At 54.1% G+C, this 21,326-nt stretch overlaps 1 protein-coding gene across 2 annotated transcripts in view; it reads right to left on the reverse strand.

The window, feature by feature from the left end:
* LOC119090598 (polycystin-2) overlaps positions 1-21,326 on the reverse strand; it is a 28,171-nt gene that overhangs the window by 5,573 nt on the left and 1,272 nt on the right. For both annotated transcript variants that reach the window (XM_037213430.1, XM_037213439.1), the window contains exons 2-15: positions 16,212-16,314; positions 14,745-14,856; positions 14,079-14,189; positions 13,410-13,540; positions 11,993-12,124; positions 7,811-7,935; positions 5,696-5,780; positions 4,762-4,901; positions 4,247-4,400; positions 3,539-3,689; positions 3,157-3,311; positions 1,966-2,055; positions 1,464-1,616; positions 153-270 (exon numbers count right to left, since the gene is read on the reverse strand). In XM_037213430.1, the coding sequence (XP_037069325.1) occupies positions 153-270; positions 1,464-1,616; positions 1,966-2,055; positions 3,157-3,311; positions 3,539-3,689; positions 4,247-4,400; positions 4,762-4,901; positions 5,696-5,780; positions 7,811-7,935; positions 11,993-12,124; positions 13,410-13,540; positions 14,079-14,189; positions 14,745-14,856; positions 16,212-16,241 (1,687 nt within the window). In that variant the 5' untranslated portion in view covers positions 16,242-16,314. The remainder of the gene's footprint in view (positions 1-152; positions 271-1,463; positions 1,617-1,965; positions 2,056-3,156; positions 3,312-3,538; positions 3,690-4,246; positions 4,401-4,761; positions 4,902-5,695; positions 5,781-7,810; positions 7,936-11,992; positions 12,125-13,409; positions 13,541-14,078; positions 14,190-14,744; positions 14,857-16,211; positions 16,315-21,326) is intronic.

Consider the following 21,326-nt stretch of genomic DNA (forward strand, 5'->3'; position numbering starts at 1 on the left):
GATAACTACCACCGAGGCCAGTCCGTGGCCGTGGCCGTGGCCGTGGCCACTACCACCACGGTAGTGGTGGGACTATGTAGGGACTATAGGGACTATTTAGGGACTATTTATAGGGACTACTATAGGGACTATTTCAGTCCGTCCCGCCTCACCCATCATGTTGTTGTAGCCGCGCTTGAAGTAGTCAGCGATCTCAAACTCGTTCTTCTGGGCCGAAATCTCGTTCTTGACCTCGCTGTACGTGTCGTTGATGATGGCCAGGAACATGTTCTGTGGGCCAGAGGGACATCACGTTCAGTAAACTATTAGGGGGAGGGGGACAGTTTTCCAACGGACTTTGCGCCCACTTTGTGTTGTTAAGTATTAGTTTTCTTTTTCAAACTTTAGTGTTATTTTTCGAGTTGTGATTTCTTTAGCAGCAAAGTGGTGATGGCCTTCGAATGATAACATAATCTTGGTGTAATAATTAACTGCTTCTCCGATTTTTGCCACCTATCAGCAATAATTTTGGGCTCAAATCAACATTGGGGGAGCGCAAGTCAACACTGGTGGCCACTTCCGCACTGGCGCCCTGTCCGTCTGTAATATGCCTCAACTGTGTCCGTATCTGAGCTGTGTGTGGTGATTTCTGTGATCACAACAGTAAAGGTGAGGAAGCGTGCCGCGTTCAGTTCACTAGGGGGGGGGGGGGGGGTGAGAAACATCTTCAGCATCGGTCCGAAGCGAAATCGCACAGCTATCAGTCAGACGGTCTTCAAACATATGGGCCTGGTTTGACCGGCCCTCTCTGTCGAGTGGGCCCCCCTCGCCAATGGGTCCAGTGATCTCCATCTTCCCGTCGGCGGGCAGCCGCCGGCTCTGTGCGCATGTTGTCGTTCTCCCGTCTTTACCAGCTCGGCCAACAGTTCCAGCTGTCGGTCTCCCGTCTCTCCCGTCTCCGCCACCCCAACACTTGTCGCCATCAGACCCGTCAGACCCGTCATCAGACCACCAGACCCATGAGACCATCAGTTCTGTCAGACCCGTCATCAGACTACCAGACCCATGAGACTATCAAACATGTCAGACCCGTTGTCAGACCACCAGACCCCGTCAGATCCGTCATAAGATTATCAGACCTATAAGACCCGTCATCAGACCACCAGACCCATGAGACCATCAGACTTGTCAGACCCGTCGCCAGACCACCAGACCACGTCAGATCCGTCATAAGATTATCAGACCTATCAGACCCGTTATCAGACCACCAGACCCATGAGACCATCAGACTTGTCAGACCCGTCATCAGACCACCAGACTCATGAGACCATCAGATCTATCAGACCCGTCGTCGGACCACCAGACCCCGTCAGATCCGTCATAAGATTATCAGACCTATCAGACTCGTTATCAGACCACCAGATACGTCAGGCCCGTCATCAGACCATCAGACCCGCCACCGCGGGACGGGCTGACGCACGCACCATCAGCACGAAGAAGACGAAGAACACGTAGGCGAGGAAGAAGATGGGACCGAGCACTCGGTTGGCGGCCTCGATCTCGTGGAAGTTGAAGTCGCCGAGGATGGTCCGCAGCAGGGTGAAGGTGGCGTTGCCGAAGCTGCTGAAGTCGCGAACCTGCCGGACAGAGGCGCAGGTGGCGGCTCGAGCAGTCGAGAGGCACTGGCGGGGCGGGCCTGGACGCGAGCGACGACCGGGCATTACCGCGGCTCTAGAGCTGCTCGAAGATAGCGTAGTGGACAAGAGCTATAACTGTTTTTTGTGAACAGTAAAAATATCAGCCGGTCGAAGAAATATGAAAAACCTTGAAAGATGATAGGGCGAAGAAAACTGGTGGAGGGGGGAGGAAAGCATGCAGTGCATGTACACAGGGATATATCAACTTGTGCTTACAATGATTAGATACCAGTACTTAACAACGAAAGCATCAGTAAACTTCCAGATGATCCCGAGTGATCTTGCTGACCTGGGTGCCGAAGAGGAGGTAGCCGAGCTGAGCAAAGGCGAAGAAGACGATGAAGAACATGATGGCGAAGCCCATGACGTCCTTTGCACACTGAAAACAGAACGGAGAGGTGCGTGTGATGATCACTGTATTTTCCGCCAATCCAGGTTTGGTGACGGAAGACATTATCAGATTACCATTGTCGCCATGTAGCGCACACGCCAGCGTACTACGCGCATTTAAACACAATCTGCACTGCACTGAAATATCGTTACCCTGCACACGCAAAAGCTTAACTGGACACGAACACCGCACGCCGCGCAGTCGATAACAGCCGACGTCTCCCGCCTGCGGTAGCCGAACCGATCAGCCTGACCACCCCACGGTCTGTGGGAGCTGGACCGATCACCCTGACCACCCCACGGTCTGTGGGAGCTGGACCGATCACCCTGACCATCCCACGGTCTGTGGGAGGTGGACCGATCACCCTGACCACCCCACGGTCTGTGGGAGCTGGACCGATCGCCCTGACCATCCCACGGTCTGTGGGAGCTGGACCGATCGCCCTGCCCATCCCACGGTCTGTGGGAGCTGGACCGATCACCCTGACCATCCCACGGTCTGTGGGAGCTGGACCGATCGCCCTGACCATCCCACGGTCTGTGGGAGCTGGACCGATCACCCTGATCACCCCACGGTCGGTGGGAGCTGGACCGATCGCCCTGACCATCCCACGGTCTGTGGGAGCTGGACCGATCACCCTGACCATCCCAGGGTCTGTGGGAGCTGGACCGATCGCCCTGACCATCCCACGGTCTGTGGGAGCTGGACCGATCACCCTGAGCATCCCACCGCGCCGCATTCGCCGCAGCTCTCGGTTTCCCGTGCTTTAAGTTTGACTTTGCACCGGTTCTCTCGAAGCACCGCTACCCATCCTCCGTCCAGCTGCCATCCGGGCTCTGGCTTCACCTACTTCCCCAGACCCAAGCCCCTGTGGCCACCGCGTGGATCCAGCATCCAGCACCCCTTCCTGATTCCTCACTGCTGCACTGAGCCAGTGTCCGTTTCCTTTAGCGCACTTCATCCTAGCGAAACTCCGCAGCTGTACCCACGACATGACTTCTAAAGCTGAAGCACCTGTAAGCCAGCACCATCACCTGTGCGCCTATTGCACCGCGTTGGCACCCCTCCCCGCATCCCACCAACACTCACGCGGGAGAGGGTGCTGCTGAGCTGTGTCATGGTCTTGTTGAAGCTGATGTACTTGAAGAGCTTGATCCAGGCGAAAAACACACACATGGCTACTGCCGCGTTGAACTGGGTCTGGTAGAAGCCGAGCAGCTCGAAATTGGCGTACTGGATATCGTCTGCGGCGGTGCGGGGGTCATCGGGTCAGCCAAAGGTCACGAGATCAAACGGAGGTCACGGAATTACCGAGAGGTCAAAGTGTCACCAAGACGGAGGCACCGGGATGATGCGATCGTCGGCGCATGCTTGACTTTGACGTCTGACGGACAGCCAGCATTGCACCCATCGGTGCCGGGTCGGAGGTCAGGTCAGCACCACTCGAGTCGGAGGTCATATCTCTGCTCACCTTTGAGCAGCGACTCGATCTTGTCGTCGACAGAGTTGGTGCGGTAGACGGAGAACGCGATGCAGAGCGTCGCTATCCCTATCACCAGGATGTCGAGGATGTTCCAGACGGACTTGAAGTAGGAGCACTTCATTTTCCGCACCTCCAGCACCTGTCGCGGCGGTCAAAGCACTTCAGGTGGTTGAACACACCAAACACCTACAATTTTAGACTTTGCCGTTCGGGCCACGTGCTGGCAACGTTCCTCTCGCAACGCGTTTCTGAAAGGTATGCTGCTCTCGAAGGCATCCATTGCTAAAGTAACGTTGACGTGTCCCGTGCGAGCTAAGATTTCAGCTAGCAGGAGAACACGGCGGCGAAAATGTGCTCGGATTTACTCAGGGTCATGAAACTTACATACCGTGCACTAGCAACATCAAAGGTCGACGATCATGGGAGAAACTCACCCGTAACACAACGTAACGAAAAGCGCGTCCATCAATACCAACCTGCTTTTGACACTTGAGTGCCTACACTGAGCAGCAAGCACCACCAAGGAAAGCATCCCTCGTCTCCCCCTACCGTGTTTCGGAAGGAGACGACAGCAAACAATACCGGCGCCCTGGCACGTGGGCGTGGAGACTGCGCAATCGCTTCGCTGCCCCCTGGGACAAACGCTGACGCAGTGACGACACCCCACTACTCCCGGCTGCAGCACCGGTCGCTGACCTCCTCCACGATGTAGTAGATGACGAAAATGGCGAAGATCCACTCGCAGGCCATGACGAAGTAGTCGAATGGCGTCACGTAGCGCAGCAGCTTGACCGTGCGGAAGGAGTAGGACGGGATCATGCCGCCTGTAGCCGGAAACTCGAACACCAGCCTGGAGACGCGCGGTGGGTCAGGTCAGGTCAGGTCAGGCGCCCCTGGCGCCCGGACGGTGCTGCTGGACGTGCGAGAGGTCCGGTGCGCTGCTACCCGTGGAAGACAGCAGAAGAACATTCCGCTCAGATTCCAGATAACCTTTGCGTGATCAGTGATGTGCATTATTGTACTAGTGGGCGCCTCGCAGGAAAAGGCGATGCTTGTTTATAGGCACTGTGCTATACCTGTTAAGTACATCGCTTAAAACACGGCACGACTGCTCCACATCAGCAGCATCCAGCACACTTCTGACTCTCCACTGCCATCTCTTCCCTAAGCGTGGATAAAAGCCGAAGGCGGTGCAGCTCGACCCGGCTGACCTGACGACGCAGAAGAGGTTGATGTTGGCGTTGTAGACGGTGAAGTCGATGAAGATGGCGCGCGTGCCGCGGCCGATCCAGAGATTGCGCCGCAGGCTCGCGATAATTTCCACCGTCTTGGCGCGGCTGGTGGATAGGTCCTGCCGAGCGACAACGAAGGGTGACGTGTGGTACCGCGGAGAGACTGTTGCTGTGTCGTACCCCGGAGGGACCATTACCGCGTCGTACCGCGGAGGGACTACTGAAGTGTCGTACCGCGGAGGGACTATCGCCGTGTCGTGCCACAGAGGGACTACTGGCGTGTCGCAGTGAGGAGGTACCATTGGTCTGTGGTAACGAGAAGGGACTATTGCCGTGTCGTACCGCGAAAGGATCATTGCTGTGCCTTGTCGTGCAGGGATTATTTGACCATCACACCGGGGTTGGCCTGAAGGCGTGTCGCACCATGAGGCCCCATTCGAGGCTGGTGGCACGAAGCCTGGGGTCAAATGGCTTATCACACGAGACGATTGTGTCGAGTGTTTCCTCATGGAGGGGGAATGGAAGGCATCGCATATTGAATCGTGCGGCAAAACAGCGCCGAGTAGTTCGTCACGCAGCGCGAGCAGCACCGAGTGGATCGTCACGCAGCGCGAGCAGCACCGAGTGGATTGTCACACAGCGCGAACAGCACCGAGTGGATCGTCACGCAGTGCGAGCAGCACCGAGTGGATTGCCACGCAGTGCGAGCAGCACCGAGTAGTTCGTCACGCAGCGCGAGCAGCACCGAGTGGATCGTCACTCAGTGCGAATTGCATGGAATGGTACGTTCCTCACTCTGCGGATTGGCATCGAAATGCACCTCACGCAGCGGACCGTGCTAAACGGCTTCCAAGGGAGGTCGCCTGCCCTTTATACGACCGTCTGGAGGATTGCACCGCGGTTGTCGGCTTACCACGTAGGCGCCGGCCCCCGAGTACGTGCTGATGACTCCCCACACGGACTGGGAGCCGAGCTCCTTCTCCGTGTAGTAGTTCCATCTGTGGACGGAAAAACGAACTAGCCTGGTCACCTGAGCACACAGTGGGCGAGGTGGGCCGCGTACGGAAACTGTCCGAGGAGGAGTTCAAGTTGAGGCGTTGCAGCTGTGATCTCACGTTGTCTGGGATAAATGAATCCGGACCCAGACCTGAGGCATGACGACTTATTTCTGGGGAAAGACCAAGGTCTGAAAGATGAAGGTGCACGCTGTCGGATAAGATCTTAGGCACAACGTTAAGCCAGTAGGGCGCGTTTTTAAAACCACGTAATTAGGGACTATTATGCTGGAAAGAGATCCCGCTCGAGGAGCCCATGCCATTTGCCGCTGCCAGTTGCCTATCCCGCGAATTTTCCGGCCAAAAGGTGAGAGGAAGCAAACGACATCCCACGGCGCTGGTATGAATGGCACCTCGTACACTGGGCCAAACTTGGTGGCTCGCGTAGGCTGTCCAATTTTGAAAAGGCAATCCCTTTGTTCATCCAGCCATGAACTGTATAGCATTGCTCGTGACAAATCATAAGGCTAAATCCGTGCATGAGCTTAATCTTTAAAAACCGTTTTTTCGACAGAGTAACGCATCTGGACTGGGCGACATAATCGAACACACCTTGTGACAGGATCCGTCCAACAGCATTCGACAAGAGAAAAGAAACGAAAGACAAAGCGATCGTCATTCGCTGATCACACATATCTGATATACGTGCGGGTGTGCTTGCGTTGGTGTGTGCTGTGAGTTTCCCACATGCATCTGCAAACGCTATGGCCGTGGGAGCTTGCCCACCTGCGCCAGCGACGTTCTCCTACGCAGCTTGCTTCACGCATATCCAGACCAAGCGAATGAGGGCTTACGCTGCTAGGTGCTACGCTCAAACGGTGGTACGCTACGCTCGGTAATACGCTACGCGCGGTGCTACGCTGCTACGCTCAAACCTTTCTACTTTGGTGCGTGCAATTCCTAGTCTGCGTTTAGATATTAGCAAAGGCAACATCACAGTCAGATCCTATGTGTTGCACACTTAACTCGGACCATGGTGACTTGAGATAACCACATAATCCTATTTGATGTGTGCAGAACATGAAGGCAGTACGTGCAGCTGTTTATCTGGCTCCGTGTCGAGTGCGTGTCGTGCGGTTCAGGAGGCTCGGGCCCGAGCGTCTCCTGGGCCTGACAGTCGCACCCAGGCCTCGGGCCTGGGTCTGGGTCTGGGTCACACCCAGCTCCTGGACCTGACAACCACACCCAGCTCCTGGGTCTGACAGCCACGCCCAACTCCTGGGTCTGACAGCCACACCCAGCTCCTGGGTCTGACAGCCACGCCCAACTCCTGGGTCTGTAGTCACACCCAACTCCTGGGTTTGACAGCCACGCCCAACTCCTGGGTCTGTAGTCACACCCAGCTCCTGGGTTTGACAACCACACCCAGCTCCTGGGTCTGACAGCCACGCCCAACTCCTGGGTCTGACAGCCACACCCAACTCCTGGGTCTGACAGCCACGCCCAACTCCTGGGTCTGTAGTCACACCCAACTCCTGGGTTTGACAGCCACACCCAGCTCCTGGGTCTGACAGCCACACCCAGCTCCTGGGTTTGACAGCCACACCCAACTCCTGGGTCTGACAGCCACGCCCAACTCCTGGGTCTGTAGTCACACCCAACTCCTGGGTCTGTAGTCACACCCAACTCCTGGGTTTGACAGCCACACCCAGCTCCTGGGTCTGACAGCCACACCCAGCTCCTGGGTTTGACAGCCACACCCAACTCCTGGGTCTGACAGCCCCACCCAGCTCCTGGGTCTGACAGCCGCATCACGTCGTGCAGCGCTCACGCTGCACCTCTGCGGACGCTCACGCCGCGTCAATCAAAGGCCTCGCACCACTCTCACGCCATGCAGCCCGTTCGCTGTGCTCGCCACTCTCACGCCATGCAGCCCCTTCGCTGTGCTCGCCGCGGTCGCGCCATGCTGTCCCTGGGTCCGATGGTAACATCACACCACGCTGAGCGCCCACTCAACAGCCGCGGCTACTCACGCTGTGCCGTTCTTGGGCCCGAAGGCGTTCTTGTCCTCGATGTTCTCCGAATAGACGCTGTAGCACTTGTCGATAGCGCCGGCGAAGTTTTCATGCACGTTGCACGAGTCGTCGGTGACTCGTAGCTGGCGACCCCGGGTTACGGAGCGTCAGAGAGGTTAGGGCCGGGGTTAGGAAAGGTCAAGGGTCGCAAGATTAATCGAGGACGGCCAAAGCAGAGATCGTTTGAGCATGATCGAGCACTACAGTACCCAAATTAAGCGTGAAAAGCGGACAGCGGAATCACGAGTTTGCTGTACCGGACACTCCAGGATCTAGCCACGTTTGAACACAACGGCGCTCGGCAGACGTTCGTGTAGGTCCTGAACCACAGCCACAAGGGTGACGCTTTTATTTTCGTGATGAAACCGACCCGCGGAATCGTTAAAAGACTTTCAGCTGCTGCCAACCGTTCTTTTTTGCAAGCGCTCGTCAATCAGCCCGGCCATGAAAGCAGGGGTTGTCAAATTTGATGCCTACACAATCAATTTGCTTCAGCGTAGGTATTCCAAAGAATGTTCGCTGTGTTACCGCTTTGGTATGTTGAACATTGGTTGGATTCGATCCTGAATCGAATGCAGGAATATATGTTCATGGCTGGCTAAAGTTACGATCTATGCGCCCGCAAATATCCGTCAAATTGGATAACACATCATGCATCATGACTTAACTCTTTCAATGTTCTTAAAAACACGGGGAGGCATGGACGAAAACACCGTGTACTCAGCACGTCACGCGCATAGAAGCGCTCTACAGGGCCGCGTGATCTCCACACGCTTAGAATTGCTGGACAAGGCCACAAGGTCTGCACACGCTTAGAAGTGCTGGACAAGGCCGCGAGGTCTCCACACGCTTAGAAGTCCTGGACAAGGCCGCGAGGTCTCCACGCGCGTAGAAGTGGTGGACAACGCTGCAAGGTTGCGACAACAAGGTACCTTGCCTCGACACGTATGCGACTGGAATGCACACTTCGGGAAACCTCCGCAATGAATGACATTCATGATGCATGTCTCCCCAAGCACGTGTGTCAAAGTCGATTCTGAGTTTTAAGCGGAACGTCTATGATCTGTCACAAACAGCAACCCAGCTCGTGCAGTAATCGGAAAGAAGCTTCGAGGCTACGTTTGTGCGCGTGTAAGATTACGCGTTGTTTGCATGGACGGACAACACAAGTGTCCTGCCTTGTTTCAATTTGCGCCTATTCGTCATGGCCATAACGTGTGGAAAAACTTGGCCGGCGGATTTTGCAAAAAGAACACCAAAACACTAGTGATCGACGATCAAACTAGACTACCCCCACGCTACGCCCGACTGTCGCTCCAGGTGAACTGCTACCCGTGAGCTGTGTTGTATCATTAAGGCAGGTACAATTTCCTTCTTGGCATTTAGATACGTAATTGGATGCGAGGTACCCCAAGGGTATGCGTGATGGTAAAACAACGGTGATTATATGTTGTGCTTAGGCCGATAACGCATCACGCCAGGTTCATTTTGTATCGGATATCACCCAACAAATTCTGCAATCCACATTCTCAGAGCGGATGAGGACACAACCATGGCGAAAGTCGCTGCTGCTGTACGATTTCCAACGCCCCGATTACCATTGGGTCGATTGCTGTCCAACATTGTTTGCCCTGTCCTCACCCTGCGCACGAGGCCGTACCCAAAACCAATCAAAAGCGGGAGACCGTACCCAGAACTAACAAAACCGGGGAGACCGTACCCAGAACTAACCAAAACCAGGGAGAGAGTAACCAAAACCAACCAAAACCGGGGAGACCTTACCCAGAACTAACCAAAAGCAGGGGGACCGTACCCAGAACTAACCAAAACCAGGGAGACCGCACCCAGAACTAACCAAAACCGGGGAGACCGTACCCAGGACTAACGAAAATCGGGGAGACCGTACCCAGAACTAACGAAAGCCGGGGAGACCGTACCCAGGACTAACCAAAACCGGGGAGACCGTACCCAGAACTGACCAAAACCAGGGAGAAAGTATCGAAAACGAGCGAAACTCCAGGCTCGCCCTGCGGTACCCTGAAGAAAAGCGGCGTCGGCCCGGGTCCGTATTGACTCGCCGTCCTAGCAATGGCCTTGCTACGCCACAGCCCCCCGCCCGCTGCACCTGGCTCGGGGGTCACCCCCCCCCCCCTCCCCCCTGCGCCGCGGTCCAGGAGGCGGCGGTGACGTCATGGCTATTGAGCGGTCGAGGGTATCTCCCGGACTACGGCGGTGGCGGCGGCCGGTCGGCACGGCCGGCGGAACGCCTCGGGGGTCGGCGGCCACCTGCCTGCCCGGCCCGGCCGCGGCCGCCCGCGGGCACAGATTGGGCCGCGCTCAATACGGTGGCCGTGGTAGCACGTCAACAAGCGCCGCGTGACCCCGGCCCCGGGCCGCCGGCGCTGATGCTGCCGACGCTGCGCCGCCGTGACCCAGCCGCGGGTGCACGGCTCTGAACAGGACTGCGCGGAGGGGGGGGGGGGGGGTTGCAGGTTCGGGCGGCGGATACGGGCGATGGGACGCGCCAGTTGCGATGCCTTGCGGTCCCGAGTCTGACCCCATTCTCGAGTCTGGTCCCGATTCTGACTCCAGTCTGACTCTAGTCCCGAGTCTGACTCCAGTCTCGAGTCTGGTCCTGAGTCTGACTCCAGTCTTGAGTCCGGTCCCGAGTCTGACTCCAGTCTCGAGTCTAGTCCCGAGTCTGTCTGATCAGCCCGCAGGTGATCTCCAGCTGTATCTTTTTTAATTTTTAAAATTAAAATAATTTGTCTAGTTAAGGCCATGTTTTCACAATGGCTGGCATCCCACCGTGTCTGAAGCGTGGAAACAGTCACAAAAGTTCTTGGACGCCCCGGCTTCGAACACAAAACCTTTTCGTTACGAAAGCAGCGTGCCACCGACATAGCTACACAAACCGTTGGGTTCACCGCAAAAGTCGGAAATGCACGGCGTACCGTAGACAAAAACTTTGATCCAGTACGTTGTGAGAATTTGGGTTCTCTGGACAAAAAAGGCCAGGGGTCGGCTCTCAAGACAAATTAGCTTTTTTTTGTTGTTGCAAGGTTTGTCAAAATTGGTCGAGTATAATTCGATCCACAGCTCTGTGAAGAGCAGGCCCTTAACACGTGAACGCTATGGGCTAAAAGAAAAAGTGCGCCATGGAGAGGTGCTGCCAACGTGCTTCGGTGAGGGCCGCGCGCCCACCACTGTGTGGATCCGAAGTGCCACGAGCTGGAGAGCCATAAGAGCGACGTCACGAGCGCCCAAATGTCGTCACCAACTGCATTTAGCTTTAGGCATCAATATGCAACGAAGGCAGGTGCTCCTGATGTCAGCACCAAAAGCGTCGACCACTATAGCTTCGTAGTAGCGCACTCGTAAGCTTGCTTCGTGCGTCACGAAAGTGAATCAAGGTGTTCGGTCTCAGCAGGGTCGTCAGAAAGGCCCGAGAAATGAGTGGAGTTGAAATGGCCCTTGAGGGCAATACTCCATTCATCACCGTGTGTGTTATGTTCAGCTTCCATAGCAAGTCTGTGTGTGGGGGGGGGGGGGGGGGACATGCAATGTACTGCTCACTTTGTTTCTTCCCAGAATTTTTTCGACAAATGACGATGGATTTTTGAAGGGCTAAACTCAGAGAGCGTCTTCCATCTGTTTCCAGCAACAAATAATGCTGGTGACATTGAAGCTGCTTCAATTTTTCTGATGTCCGGTCCGTTTTTAAGATGTCTGTGAAATTGTATCCCTTTAAAGGAAAAACAAAGAGAAAACTTTCTGAGAACCATCCTAAAAATCTGTGTTCTGGAACGGTTCCTCGTCGAGCGAGTCCATCTAGGATCGCCATGCTACAGACAATCGTCATGTGATGCAAAGCTGGAACACCAGCGTGCCTTTCGTAGCAAACCCTTGCTCTTTGATTACAAAACCAAAATACTCGATTCCTGGTCACTGTGAAAACTGTGCAACCACTCTGACTTAATCATGATGGCCAGTGTTGTTTCTGTCGTATTCTCCACTCATGCTCGCCTGTCAGCCCACGGCAGAACGGGAGGGTCCTCACGCGCCTGCCGCGCACGCCACGAGTCTGCGGACGTACCTGTCGCATCCGCGGCACCCCGGGCCACGAACCTGCGGACGTACCTGTCGCATCCGCGGCACCCCGAGCATGCGGTTCTCGTAGAGGATGTTGTTGTCGCGCTCGTCGACGCTGGTGCGGGCCCGGTCGTACCACGAGTCCCAGTACAGGCCGTCCGTCAGCGGACCCTCCACAAACTGCCGGCCAGGGTACGAAATTCAAACCGTACCAGGGGCTCGACAGCCAAACCGTACCAGAGGTACGACAGTCAAACCGTACCAGGGGTACGACAGTCAAACCGTACCAGGGGCTCGACAGCCAAACCGTACCAGGGGTACGACAGTCAAACCGTACCAGGGGCTCGACAGCCAAACCGTACCAGAGGTACGACAGTCAAACCATACCAGGGGTACGACAGTCAAACCGTACCAGGGGCTCGACAGCCAAACCGTACCAGAGGTACGACAGTCAAACCGTACCAGGGGCTCGACAGCCAAACCGTACCGGAGGTACGACAGTCAAACCGTACCAGGGGTTCGACAGCCAAACCGTACCAGAGGTACGACATTCAAACCGTACCAGAGGTACGACAGTCAAACCGTACCAGGGGTTCGACAGCCAAACCGTACCAGAGGTACGACAGTCAAACCGTACCAGGGGCTCGACAGCCAAACCGTACCAGAGGTACGACATTCAAACCGTACCAGGGGCTCGACAGCCAAACCGTACCAGAGGTACGACAGTCAAACCGTACCAGGGGCTCGACAGCCAAACCGTACCAGAGGTACGACAGTCAAACCGTACCAGGGGTTCGACAGCCAAACCGTGCCAGAGGTACGACATTCAAACCGTACCAGGGGTTCGACAGCCAAACCGTACCAGAGGTACGACAGTCAAACCGTACCAGGGGCTCGACAGCCAAGCCGTACCAGAGGTACGACAGTCAAACCGTACCAGGGGTTCGACAGCCAAACTGTACCAGAGGTACGACATTCAAACCGTACCAGGGTTCGACAGCCAAACCGTACCAGAGATACGACAGGCAAATCGTACCCGGGATACGAAAGGCAAACCGCACCCGTGGTACAGCTCCCAAATCATGACCGGATTAGAAGATCATGAATTCAAACCCTTCGGAGCGTTTTAGAACGAGCTGTTCGTCACTGAGTCACCTATAATTTGTTTGAAGCTGGGAATGCAGCTGTCAAACAGCTGCGAGCCGCGGGGACCAGGAGGAGGACGCCGAGAGCCCAACACAACGCGTAACTTTTAACGTACACTTTGCGTGGGAAAGTGGTTTCAAATGAACGCACCATATTCTTAAACCGCAAAAATGTATATCGAGATCTACGCGGTCGGGAATTCCAGATTTGAAATGCATTTCATCCTAGCCAGCACCAATTTGTCCGGAAACAGTTTTTTTCTGACGACGCGCGGAGTCCGTCTCCCATCCGCGCTGGGAGGACGGCGGCGAGGACTCACCCTCCAGAAGTCCAACACTTGCGTAGAACCCTTGAAGTTGTTTCTCGTGTCCGGGTACGGCGCCTCCAGGAACAGTTCGGAGAGGACCTTGGTGTAGTAGTACATGGTGGGAGACGTCATCCCAAACGTCACTGGCGGGCGGTAACGAACGTCAGTGGCGGGAATAACGAGCGTCAGTGGCGGGAGTAACCAGCGTCAGTGGCGGGAGTAACGAGCGTCAGTGGCGGGAGTAACGAGCGTCAGTGGCGGGAGTAACGAGCGTCACTGGCGGGCAGTAATGAGCGTCAGTGGCGGGAGTAACGAGCGTCAGTGGCGGGAGTAACGAGCGTCAGTGGCGGGAGTAACCAGCGTCAGTGGCGGGAGTAACCAGCGTCAGTGGCGGGAGTAACGAGCGTCAGCGGCGGGATTCCACGCGAGCGGTGCTCTAGGAAGCACAAATTATCACACAAAATAGCAGGTGTATTTAGTTTAGGCGCTCACAGAAACATCGCAGCATTTCGCTTTCTTCATATTCTCAATGCTCACAACGCTATGGCGTGAGACGGCTTACAAAAACGCGACACTTTCGGCAAAAGATACTTCAGATACACACCTGGGTAGTCCCAGGTGTGCATTATTACGGGCATCAATATTCACAGATGTGCTGCACTAGGATCACCAGATACTCACAGATACACAGCACTATCAGGAACACGATGTAGACCACCAGCTCTCGCAGCGTCGTCCGTACCACTATCTCCCTGTCATTGGTGTGTGTCATTTGGCGTGTGGTCCACATTCCTGAAACGGGATGACGTCACTGTTCTGGCGAGATGACGCCACCGTTCTGGTGGGATGACGTCGCTGTTCTGGCGGGATGACGTCAGTGTTCTGGTGGGATGACGCCAGTGGTCATACTCCGGACTTACGACCGTAGATCCATTGGTCGATACCCGCCAGCGCCACGTTGAGGAGGTGTAAATAGCGCACGACAGCACGCGCGTATCCTCCGCAGTGACGTCATCATACGCAAAGCTGAGTAGTCGGGCTGAAGCACCCCGGTCCTGTTTGCATTCGGTTTGACCAGGGCTGTTTGCGTACGGAAAACATAATCTTTGAAAGTGTTGCGCGGCTGCCTCATATGACAAAAAAACGTATGTGATCACAATCGGTCACTTTCTCAGCCCATCCCACGATCCGTGCCTTTCTGCCGCAGTCAACCTCCCCTCAGTGTTTCTTTTATCGTCTTATCGTGACTAACCCTCCCTTCCCTGTCCCATCCCTCCCACGGCCACATCTGGTCCTTCTCCACCCCGAGCCCACTCCCAATCCCTCGTCCTCCTCGGCGGCGCTCACCCCCAATGCAGTTGGTGAAGGATCCCCAGCAGCCCTTGGGCTCTTCTTGCCTGACATCGGGGTCATCTCCGTACGCCTCCAGGGCGCTCGGGTCATCCTTCATCCAGAGCTGCTGCTCGGGCACGACAGAGACAGGTCAGCCATCGCCCGAGAACACGCGTACACGAGGCTCATCTGAGAATGTTAAGGGGCGTCAATTGCAACCCAGAGCTGCTGCTCGGGCGCGACAGAGACAGGTCAGCTACCGCCCGAGAACACGCGTACACGAGGCTCATCTGAGGGTTTTAAGGGGCGTCAACTGCAACACAGAGCTGCTGCTTCGGCGAGACAGAGACAGGTCAGCTACCGGCCAAGAACACGCGTACACGAGGCTCATCTGAGAGTTTTAAGGGGCGTCAACTGCAACCCAGAGCTGCTGCTTCGGCGAGACAGAGACAATCAGATACCGTCCAAAAACCATGCATACACGAGGCTTATCTGAGATCTTTAAGGGGGCGTAAACTTCATCGGCTATTTGTCATTTATTATCACGGTATCTATTTATTATTATCATTGGCAAAAAAGGCTCATCTCGAGTATCAACCGTGCAACAGCCGAATACCATACATTTACGAGGCTTACGACGGATGCTCTCTGTCCAAATACCAGCTGAATATTAAACACTTACGAGATGTGCCCCAGGCACAGAACAGGAACAGATCGCGTGGCCCCTGAATACGGGGAGTTCGCGAGGCTTACAACGGACACGTGCTACGCAGATCATATCGCATGATTCCTAACATAGTTATATTTTTATTCAACTTGCAGGGTTTGCATAATTAATACCACTTTTCACAATTACAATTCAGATACCAGCCACCTTCCATTCACTCAAAAGGCTTGCCGTATACACCTAACTATGAACAGCAATGTACCAGGCTTCAAGGGACATGAGGGAGTTACTTGAACAGCAATAATTTAAAATAAGGTTCAGTGCTTCCCAATACATTTGTTGTTTGCTTGCTGCCCAGTGCAGCTCAAGCTCCAAAACTTTTTGGAATGTGATTTAGTCGTTCACACATTGATGTTTGACGGGAGCAAAGGAAGCACAAAACCACGAAATGCCACAAGGCCGAGCGTCACGGACGTGTTGCTTACCCGCATGTGGCAAGTTATGCCGCATTACTTACCCGCTCGTGTGGTAAGTTACGCCGTGTTGCTTACCCACGTGCGGTATGTTACGCCGTGCTGCTCTTCCGCGCGTGCGGTAAGTTACGTCGTTCGCTTTCAGAAGGCGCGATATGCTCGCAACGTCAAGGTCCGAGGAAGCTTATCAGATGCTTTGTGTAACGTGTCATAGAAATGTCTCCTATTGCTCTTTCAAGGAGCTTAAAGCCATGCTTCTCATAAGCTAATTTACCATGCACACATGCGCCCGCCACGGATCGCAGCACACTTTGTCGCATGCAACACAGGGCACGGACGCACCTCTTTCCCTGAAGATGGCCGGCCAGCCATGGTGACTGCTCGGGAGGCTGCGGTGGCGCTGCCTCAGCCGTGCACGTTCTTGGTGACCCGTGCCCCACCTCCGCTGTGGAGACGGTGTACAGTCAGGTCAGGGCTGTCAGCGGCAGTCGGCCGCGCTGAGGCGCCGACCGGTTCTGGCGGCCGGCATTGTTTGGTCAACAGCACATCATTTTCAGAGATTGTTTGACGAGCTGGCGTTGTTTCAGGCGAGAGGCTGTGATATCCGCAAGCCCGCTTAATTGTCTGTATTTGTTGGTGATGGTGATTCGTCAGCAAGATAACGTGCGGAGAGAGCCTGGGCATGTCGTCGGAGTCTGATGACTGGAACTGCATCTTCTGAAGCTTGGGATACTGGCGCTGAGACTCAGCATGTATTCATTCAGATTGCGCATCCTTTAGTGCCAGGACTTATCAAGTATCATTCTTTTACTGGAAGTGAGTTCATTTATGCGGGGGGTGGCGTTCCCTTTTCATTTGGTGAGGACCTAGTTCTCTAAAGTTAACAAGAAAGTGTGCCAACTCTGGGGAAGACTCGTTTTTGGGCTATTAAGTGGGCAAGTTCAAACGGCTCGCCCATTTTTGACTGCGCAGCACCCTCAACTGATTTTGCGAAACTACACCCCCGGGTAATATAACACTGCGTAGAAAGAAGGAGAGCCTGGCTGCCCTTGCAGCCCCGCTTAACATCAATACACACTTGTGACTGTGTACGTGCGCGGCATGGGTCTGTACGGGATCACCCGACCCTCCCCTCCGGCCGCGACTGGGGCTAGTGAAGACCACCGGTCAAACGGATTGGACCAGCCTGCCGGGACCGGCACGTTACAACGTCACAATGCTAAGAAACAGGTCCACGCTGCGGTGAATGAAAGCTGCGGTGAAAGCTGCCATATGTCGAAGTGCCCGTGTTCCACCCCAGATGACTGAGCTTGGTTAGACGCCTGTTGGGACCGCCGTCGGCGGCGGGATCACAAGACATGAACACCAAGGTCCGCCCTGACACAGAGGCAGGGCGCCACCAGCCAATGAACATCGAGGCCCGCCCTGACACAGGGGGGTGGGCGCCACCAGCCAATGAACATCGAGGCCCGCCCTGACACAGGGGGCAGGGCGCCACCAGCCAAGAGCGGAGTCTGGCGGCGCGGTCAGAGCAGAGGCGGGGGAGGAGGGGTGGGGGGGTGGGGGGTGGGGGGCGGGCAACACTCCTCGGCGGAGAGATGGTGAGCGCACACCTCCAAGTGACGGGCCGATTCCAGCCGTGGTGTACTAGCTGAACAGGATTACGGCGCTTCGATGTTCCATTGAATTGTAGGTGGACTTCTGTTTCTCACTGCTAGGCCCATTGAAGTGTTTCGAAAGACAGCTATGGGCAGGTGGAGCACAAGCAAGCGCACGACACTGTTATTAGCGACTTTTCCAAACTAGTTTAATGGAATGCAAATTTCCACGATCTGCCGAGCTTAACTATTCCCTGTTTGGCCGTGACGCGATAGTGGAGGATTCCCTTTGATTTTTACATGCAAGATGTATAGAAAAAGAGAAGGTTTTGGGCCAGAGGAAGTCGGAAGGCAATGGCAAGACTTCCGCTGTCTGCACCCACGTCTATCACGTTGTTAAGTAGCGTAACCAGGGGATATCTCAATAGTCCGCACGGTCAAAAAGAGATAACGCATTTCCACGAGCGTTCTTCACTTCTCACCATGCGTCCAACAGTCAACGGAAACCCTCCAACGGAAGTATGCAGCGGTTCTCCAAGTGACATCGCAATACATGTTTTAGCATAGATGGCGGTAAAAATATTTGTTCTTAAACAAGTTCCTCTCCTACTGCGTCCGCACCGCAAATGTTGTTTCCTCGCTACATGTGACTGAAAACACGCTGGCATTGCTGTGAGGTGAGAAATTTACAGACCTTAAATAAATTGCTTTCTCAACACAGTTGCACTGAGCTTGTCCTCTCCCCCGCATATGTGTTGGAAACGGTTGCTGGGAAACGGCGCCCGGAGGCTAGACCCACCTCTATTAAAAAGGGCTCGTCTGAACGCGGTGCTCGGATAAAAACTGCACGTTAAGGCGAAGAGAACACAGCTTTCCTGTGTCCCTCCGCCTGGGTCGTCGCTGCGGTCTCTGCATAACGGCAGTCAGCTGTTGGCGTCGGGCCGGTTGCCAGGGTTGCCAGTTGCCCTGACGCCGGGCGGCGCGCACACGTCCGCGACAAACATGGCGCCGCGCCCCGGGCAACATTGACTGCCGGGGCCGGCTCACGACGTGGCCGCCAGCTATTCGCGACCATGACCGCGCAGCGCCGTGGCATAGAAACGCGGCTGTGTCGCGACCAGCTGGGTCCTCCCGGATTGTAGATGTAGTGTGGCAGTGACGTGTCTTTTGGTCCTGGAGCTTGCTGATGACGCGTGCTAAGCGCATGCTACGCAGCGAAAAAAAAGAACTGGGGTTGTCGCAATTCCAGTCCGGACTTTCGTAGGCCCGGGTTCAATTCCATGCCGTGCTGAGGAGCCGGATGGCGCGCTAGAAGCATACTGACACGGCCCTCGTGCCGATGTGTTTCTGCGTATAGCAGGAACCAGCGCGAGCACGAAACGCTCGAGGGCTTCTTGATATTAGCCTCGAGACCTTCGTCTCGGAGCTCAGTTGGTTGCAAGGCTCGCAGTTTCGCCTTTGACAGGTATGGCCTGCGGCCAGTAGCAGAGACCGCGCCCAAAGCAATCAGTTGACGTCAGAGGGAAATCAGCTGACGCCAGAGGGAGCGACGGGTCGCGCCGAGCATTGCGGCACGTTAAACATTTGCTTTAAACTTTAAACAAAACAAAACTTTAAACCAAATGCTGTCGTTGACATAAAATTGCGTGATCACATGGTAGAGCTCAGGGCTCACATAATAATCACTGCCTAGCTTGAGCTCTAACTCCCCCAAAAAGCATCCATTTAAAAGATTCAGGTTTAATCTTTACAAACAGCGTCCGTCAGATTTTTAGAAATGTCGGCTAGCCCGAGCCATCCTCTAACTTGCAAGTGGACAAGGTACCAACACATTTCCCCGTTACGTAGACGGATTTCCTGCGAAGTCGGCGCGGGCACCGTATTGCTGTGGTGCATTTATCGCTTTCCGACGTCTGACAGCACTTGCGGGTGACTGGTGTCAGCTTTACCGTTCACCCTCATCGGTGTCAGCGGCGTGAGCAGTACATCTTGAATATGCCCTTGGTGTCAGTGTTCCAAGCATTCTGCACTTTTCAAGCTAAAAGAATGTTTGGCACTCGCGAAACGTAGGGCACTGAGAACAGCGTTTCAGTGATTTCGAGGCCCATGTGAGCAGCGATCTTTCTATTCTTAAACGACAAATTCAAGTCTTTGGATGACATGGGTTTCTGGTGTCAAGGCTCGCGGTAAGCGGTGCGGTGCAATTCAGCGATAACGCCAGAATTTTGTAGCAAAAATCAAGATGTCGGAATGTTCGGCATGATCTGTTCTGCCCTCTGACGTAATAGCGAGCGTCTGAACCGACTCGAACCCACTCCCGCCACGGACGGATGGATCGGAAGACAGGTGATCTCACCAGCTGAGATCTCACATCGGACGTGATCACCCTTTTTCCAGAATCGATTAGCAAAAATGATCAGCAAATCTTGCGCATGTGCGCTCGCAATCTTGCAGTCTCCGTAGCCCGCGCATCATTGGTCGTCGCAGCTAACACCAGGCGGCGCCGTACGGGGCGGTGAAAACGACCCCTTACCGGAAAGTGGTGTCTCTGAATGAAATCTGCATGAAATCCATTCGTGCGAGTTAAGATTTGTCCAGGCCCTGGATCTCATTTGAGCGGCGTCAAGGTTGATTCTCGAAACGGATTTCCACTCGCAGCACCACAAGGACTTTGCGCAATAGTAGAACTGCTAATCCGTTCAGAGGATCAACCTTAGCCCTTACAGGTTAAATGTATGCTTCAGTCTAACACTTGCGTGGTATGAAACGATCTCTAATATGTGCCATTCGGACGTTTATCTCTGCAAAGTCATCTCGCAGCCACCAGCCTATTCACTCCAACGCCACTGCTTTACTGATACCACCATGAAGTAAGCATTGCACTCATTCGGTAAGTTATGAATGGCCGCGTCGGTTACTACATGCATCCTTTCCTTCCGTTTTAGTGCAATAGGCAGCAATAACCTATGCAATCGCTTATATTTAAAGTACTGAGTTTTGGTCCAGCAAATTTTAAGCCAAGTAGGCTAAGTGGGTTATACGCTTGAATTTATTTTGAAACCACGTCATCAGGTAGTCAAACACGGACTGGCTTGGACACAATGACGAAAGCGGCTGGTAGTAACCAGTCTGACGATATAAATCAGCTTATATTACCGAAGAATAGCTGTAGCGTGCATCACCGGCACAATAGTGATGTCAACATAAAGAATGATGAGAATTTCTGAACGCCTGCATCCACTTATTTCATCGTGGTTGCTCAAAATAAATACGTATAATACCAAGTTCATCTCATTTAGTGTATTATAAGCTGTTGATCAGTCCTTGAACGTATGTTTACAGAGTGGCGTGGAGAAAATGGGAGTTGTTGACAACAGATACTCATAATTTCCGATTGGTAAGTACTTTTGCATGTACTTCAGTTGAGGCCTAGCTGAAATCAGACAGTCCTGCGTCAGCGATTTGCTCAGAAAGAGGAAGCTTGATCAGTTATGCGTAGCTTAAAGTTTAAAACGATTAAATTAGAGTGAAGTGTCGATACACCTCGCAGTTTCTTGATATAACTCGACATCCTGCCATAAATAATGTTCTTCTTCAACATTTTTTGGCTCTTGGTAGGTGTGTTCAAAGGCCAACTTGGTTATCAATAACGAGATCTTCACGTTATCATTTCGGGTATGTCCAGATGTTTTCTTAATAGGAGTATATTTTCAAAATGAACTTCACAAAAAAGAGGCTCTCACAGATTTCAGCATGGCTTAATGTTTCACTAAGAACGTCCAGATGAAAGTTTCTAACCAAACGCTGTAAAACCGTTCTCGCTGCCCATGTTAATGTAGTGGCTGTACATTCACAACGC

This window comes from Pollicipes pollicipes, unplaced genomic scaffold (assembly GCF_011947565.3).
Source record: "Pollicipes pollicipes isolate AB1234 unplaced genomic scaffold, Ppol_2.1 Scaffold_1600;HRSCAF=1878_pilon_pilon_pilon, whole genome shotgun sequence".
Lineage (NCBI taxonomy): Eukaryota > Metazoa > Arthropoda > Thecostraca > Pollicipedomorpha > Pollicipedidae > Pollicipes > Pollicipes pollicipes.